The sequence below is a fragment of the Tauraco erythrolophus genome, chromosome 1, assembly GCF_009769465.1.
Source record: "Tauraco erythrolophus isolate bTauEry1 chromosome 1, bTauEry1.pri, whole genome shotgun sequence".
In the NCBI taxonomy this organism is placed as follows: Eukaryota; Metazoa; Chordata; class Aves; order Musophagiformes; family Musophagidae; genus Tauraco; species Tauraco erythrolophus.
In genome coordinates this window covers 40,267,018-40,273,017 of record NC_141465.1, presented here as the reverse complement: position 1 = coordinate 40,273,017, position 6,000 = coordinate 40,267,018, and the positions used below count along the sequence as shown (strand labels likewise).

Genomic DNA, 6,000 nt, shown 5'->3' with positions numbered 1-6,000 from the left:
TAAATGTTGTCCCTTGAATGGCAAAGTCTCGTTTATCACTTTGATATGTCTCAGCTGCACAAACTACATTGTTTCTGTAGCTTGAGGAGGTAAGGCTGATTAGTATTGACTTTGTTTCAATTTTAATGCAGTAAGAGGCATAGTTCGGAGAGCTGCTCTGGGGGTGGTGCAGGTGTACCATTTTGGAGGGAAGTGCTCCAGTGCTTACTCCCATCCACTCATACCCTCCTCCAAAACGTGAATGACAGAAAGGAAAACATGAGACCATTCCCTCCACGCCTGCCCGTGGTCTTGCTGCAGCAGGTCAGACTACTGAGGTACACACGCACACTCATCCTGGCCACGCTTTTCTTGAAGGTAGCTGCACCACGAGCCTCTTCCATCCCCACCGGGAGCAGGCCAACGAGACCCACACTGTTGTCCTGCTGCCAGGGCTCTGCAGGATCTGCCCCCTTTCCATTCCTAGACTAATGTGGGTGTTTCTCTACTGCTCATCTCTTGCTGGATTTTGCAGTGGGCTGGTAGCTGCAGTGACAAGAAGGAGAAGCAGGCTGTCTCCAGAGCTCTGTTCTCACTCCAGGGCATGTTGCCACTTAAGGCCCATCCTGGTCTGGCAGACACCAGCCACGTTTGTTCCAGCTGAAGCTCAGGATCTCACAGACATACAGAAGCACAAGGTTTCTGATCAGTTTAGGCTGGGGTTCAACGTCCAGATTAGTTTTAGGATAGAGTTTAGATTCGAGGCTGCGGTGAAGCCAAGGTTAGAGACCAGGCTCCAGCAGCATCCCAGCTTCATGACCTGCTCTTGTAACATTCCTAAGTCTTACTGTCTTGATGCTATCGCAAGCTGCCAAAGAGGAGTATGTCAAAGATGCAGAGCTGGAGGACCCCTGGCCCCTCAAACGATTCGGTGCAGAGCTCTCTCTTAGATACAGCCCGGCTCACCCACACTACATTGCTGTAAGCAAAGCACTGTTAAATCTGTGGTACTTTGCACTTCCGACAGTCTCCAGATGCTTGCAGCTTGAATTAGAACACAAATTTTCATCATGACACTGAAATACATTTTCTCTAGTACGGGCAATTCCCTGTCCAGCTCTGACTTTCCAGCCCCACCTCCCAGAGCCCCTGAGCAGGTCAAGTAACGCCGGTGAGCATCACCAGAAGGAAAGTGGGGATGCCGGGGCGGGGAGGGTGTGTGTGTGCGCGTCTGTGTGTGTGTGTGTTTCACTTCGTCTTGCAAAAAACAAGCTCTTTCCGCCCCCCTGCGATATTTCAGCAAATTTCACCCCGGGGGCAGAACCCGCTGCCCTGCGGCCACCTCCACCCCCCCCCCCCCCTCCCCCGCCGACAGATGAAGTTTCGGCGAGTCACGCGGTGCTGAGAACAGCCCGCAGCGGGGCCGCAGCGGGGCCGCCGGCGGGTCGCCCCTTCCCGCCATCCCAAGCCCCGTAGATCCCCCTCCTTTCCCTCGGCGGCGCGCTCCCTCCGGCGGGGGCGGCGAGGCGCTGCGGGCGGCGGCGGCGGCGGCAGGCGGCGCGGTGAGCCGGCACCAGGCGAGCGGCGCGGCGAGGCGAGCCCAGCGCTGAGCTCACCTCCCTCCGCCCGCCTCCCCTCCCTCTCTCCTCCCTCCCTCCCTCCCTCCCTCCCTCCTCCTCCTCCTCCTCCTCCTCCCGCGCCCAGCCTGCAGCCGGGATCTCAGTATTATGGCATCGAGGAGAATGGAGACCAAACCCGTGATAACGTGTCTGAAAACCCTCCTCATCATCTACTCCTTCGTCTTCTGGGTGAGTGCGGCGCGGCGCGGCGCGGAGCGGACACCGACCGACTGCCGGGCAGGGCCCGGCACCTCCGCTGCGGCCGCGGCCCCCACCTGCCCGGGGCGGGCGGCGGGGCCGGTGACGGCCGGCTGCGGGCTGCGGGGGCCCCGCAGAGCGGCTCCGCCGGGATGTCACCGATGTGCCGTGCGGGGACGTAGCTCTTGTGATGCCGGAATATATACGTGCATACATATATATATATATGGACATGTATATATATATACACACATATATATAAATTTTTTTTTTCCTCTTCTTGCGGCGAGCAAATGCCCCCGAGCCCCCGCGGGGGAAAGTTGCAGGGATCTCCCCGGCTGCCGCGGTGGCTGCCCCCCTCTCCGCCCCCTCCCTGACCGGCTGGACTGGGGAAGCGGGAGGGGGCTGCGGGGCGGCCCCACCGGCTGTCTCCCCGCTGCCTGCCGCATCCCCGTCCCGCTGCGGGGCGCGGCGGGCTGCCGCCTCCGTGCCCCCCTCCCCGCGTCTCCCCCCCGCCCCCTCCGCGCCCCCCCCGGTGCTCGGCCCGGCTCTTACCTGGGCGTACCGGGTGCCGACCTCCGCCGCCGCCCGGCGTATCCACCGCGCTGTGTTTCGTAACCCGGCTCACGCTCCCGTAAACCATCTTTATGACCCAGATACATTAAATGAGTTGCAGTGATTGACTGACGGGGAGCCGGCGTTTTTCGGGCGACCCCGGAGGCTGGAGGTTTTCGCGGCGTCCTGGCCTGTTACTCAGCAGATCCCGAGCACGAGCAGCGTTACCGTGGTGGCAATCTGCAGATTAAAGACCTTTTAATGGTGCATGGTGACAACATACGATAACGGCCCCGCTGTGTACTGTTGAGAGCCCGTAATCTGCTCATCGTTGATAAAATACCCCGAAGCGAAATTTGTCACTTCCTCGCAAGGGAAGCTGATTGTGTATTATCCTTTTAATGGCTTTATGCTGTGAAAAGTGTCTGTGAAACGGAGTAACTCAAATTTGCATCATTCGGCTTAAAAATGCGTTCTAAGCAAAGAATTGCTTATTCATGGCGATAATGTTTTACATCTTTATAGCGAACATATGACTTTAACTGTTTCAACTTTGACTTCATCGGCTTTTTTTTTTTTTTTTTTTTTTTAAACAAAGCATAACCAAAAGTCATTTTACTAATCCATACTTACGGCAGTACTGCTGAGTTAGTGACCTCCCCACCCCCCGGCATTTAACATACCCCTCCCTTTCTTTTTTAACAATTTTGGTGGTAACTGCAGCAGATGTGTCTGATGACTGATATGGATAGGAAGCCAGAATCGTCTGTTCTGTTTTTTGTTGTTGTTGTTGACAAGTAGATCCTTCATGCTAGTCTCAAGGAGGCAGGTTGCTAAGTTTATATACACTTACCACAATTTCAAGATTCATCCTTTCCAGTCCTCTGTTCTCAACAGAGGTATAAGAAACCCCCTCTTCTTCCCGTGATTAATAAGCAACTGCAGGAGCTCTGGTGAATTCAGCGTATCTTTTCAAATTGCATCTTTTTTAAAAGTGACCACTGTATCTGCTTGTAGCCTGAATAAACAGAGGACTTAAATTCGGCTTGCCTGTCGAGCTAGCACATTTCATGAGCGCTAATCTCATTAAAAAAGAGAGAATTGTACATTGAGCCAAGCAGCTGGCTAAGGGCATTTGCGCTGTAGGCTGTCGTGATGCCAGGCCAGGTTGACAGCTGGGACCTCGTAGGGTAAATAACACAGCTGAGCTCCAGTTCGGGCTACAGCAATGCGTCTGTGCTGGTGGGATGCTCTAGTGCAAATCCTCTTCCTCTGAACTGTCTGTCAGGCTCCTGTGTGTCCCAGTCTTCTCCAAGGGCATGGCCCACTAATGTGGCTCTTGCAGTTACTTAAGACCCCACAGCTGTCAGGGTGTTTGTCTTTTTGTCCTCTTCCTTCAGCCTGGAAAAGGAGGAAGAAAATAAACGGTTGGAGAGAGAATCTTGGAACTGCAAGCACAAGAAAACTAATTTCTTTTCTGTCATGTTCGCTGTTGCATTTGGTTTCCCAAGGCACCAACCTAGGGAAATCTAGGCAGATCTCAGTGGGAGAAGACAGCAAAGGGCTTGGTAAAGGTCCAGAGTAGTTGAGAGCAGACCCTAAGTCTTTGTTAGTTGTTCTTCCTTTTAGCACAGAAGAGCAAAAAATAAATCACATTTTTGGCCCCTTTCTGGGCTTTGAATCAACCCGTTTAGTATAAATTGGAGCAGGCTGCACCTATTTCCATGAGTAGAGCAGAAACATGGTGTGCTCCGGCTGTCTCCTCATCTTCTTTTTACAGGCAAGTCTGAGAGCTGAGGGATGGGTGGAGTTGTCTCAACCTCCCTCCGTTGTTTTCTGGGGTGCTGTCTGTACTCTTGCAAGCTGCTGGCTCCAGAGTCAGCGTAACTCAAATTTGGTCCCTGCAAATTCTCAGAGTTGAAAATATGGGAAAGTCTCAAGAGGAGAAACTATTTTTAAGCATTTATTTGTTGGACTTACCTAAATAGCAGAAGGAAACCATGCCAGTGCCACAAATGGCTGGTTTGTAGAATTTTATTCTGATGATTTCACCATGGTTTTTGGAGAGATTGTAAGCTGATTTCTGAAGGAAAAAGGCCTGCGTTGCTTAGCTGCAGTTTGCATGTTTTTTTTCTAGCCGTGAGGATGGAGTTGCAATAGGAGGAAAGTGGTCCTGTGACAGGGAGGTATGGGGTGGAAACCCTTCGAATATCTGGCCAGGTGGTTATGGATTGTAATGTGAGGAGACAGGGGAAGAAGACACTTCTTTGAATCCAATGAGCTGTTCTGAAACATTCAGAAGGACTTCTCTGTGTTTACATTGTTTATAAAAGAAGAAAATAAAAGACGAAAATCTATGTATGCAGAACGTTCCGATCGTGAGTGATTATTTGTCAGGGTTAAATATGAATTGCATTTGTATCAATGGGTGAGATGTATGTAGATGAAGGCTTTTAGTATAAGCATTAAATGAGGCTCCACTGACTATATGGGAGCTGCAGGGCAGTAATGAAGAGACATGGTTCATTCAGATTTCTTACTGCATAGCTTGTTCTTTTCCAAATAGGTTTTATTTAATGGTATTTGTTATTTTGATAGCTTCCTCTCCTCCCCCTCACCGTACTTCTCAACTTCTTTTCATAAATGTATCAACATGGTAAAAAAAATTCCATAAACAGAGATAACAAGCTTTTTATGTGCTCATAGGTATTGTTATTCATAGTACGCATTAAATGCCTAGGGTTACCACTTTTGGTCCTTAAGGGACGTAGTAATAAAAATTCAACAGCCATTTTTTTCCTAATCAGAATTCTGTACTGAATGCATCTGGTTTGGAACAAGTAGATTAAAAAAAGGCAGTAAAAGCACTGCTTGACTGTTAGCTGCTTTTATTTTTTTCCTTTTGGGTATCATAAATTGCTTGCATAGAAATCCAAGATATAACCTGAAGATGAATTTTGGATTAGAATTCAAAGTGAATTTTTTATAGGGGAGTGAAACCTTTAAGCACCCCTCAGTACCTTACATTTATCTAGTTCTTAAGTGATCTTACATCTTAAAATCTATGTATACTTAGTATTTCATTATAGACTTTGAAATATATTTTGTTATCAGATTAACAGCCTGCCTCCATGTGTTTCGAGAGGGAACTTTAAAGGTGCGTGCACTGGTCCTTAAAGTTATAGGGCTTCAGAAAATGGATTTCATCTTCCGTGCAAAGCTTGTTGTTGCCCCAAACAGGAATCATCGCAAAGTGATTAGAGTCTGATGCTAGGCTGTGTGAGACACTTGGCACTCAAACGAGTGCTTTGAGTGTGCTGTCCTGCTGGTATGGGGGTTTCTCACTGTTAATTAATGTAATAAAAGTGTTTATGTAGAGTTTCCATTCAAGTATTTTCCAGAGGTGGGTCACTGATCTGAAGAGCATCTTCTGACCAAGACTGGGGTTTTGGCTACTAAATTAAGTTCTTAGAACTGAGCTTGTCTTTTGCTATGTGATAAAATCAGAACTAAGATACCTATTTGCAACAGTAGTAGTTTAGTTTTCCAAGTTTTTATTGCTTGGTAAATAGACCTGTCCATCCTGGTGTAACCCCTTGGAGGTTAGGAGGTGGCAGGGGAGCCTTGGACTGGAGCATGGTGGGACAGG

The 6,000-nt window shown here is 49.4% G+C and overlaps 1 protein-coding gene across 2 annotated transcripts in view; it reads left to right on the top strand.

Moving 5' to 3' along the window:
- Nucleotides 1-1,686: 1,686 nt before the first annotated feature.
- Nucleotides 1,687-6,000, top strand: part of TSPAN7 (tetraspanin 7) — a 108,907-nt gene continuing 104,593 nt past the window's right edge. For both annotated transcript variants that reach the window (XM_086618633.1, XM_086618640.1), the window contains exon 1: nucleotides 1,687-1,787. In XM_086618633.1, the coding sequence (XP_086474759.1) occupies nucleotides 1,707-1,787 (81 nt within the window). In that variant the 5' untranslated portion in view covers nucleotides 1,687-1,706. The remainder of the gene's footprint in view (nucleotides 1,788-6,000) is intronic.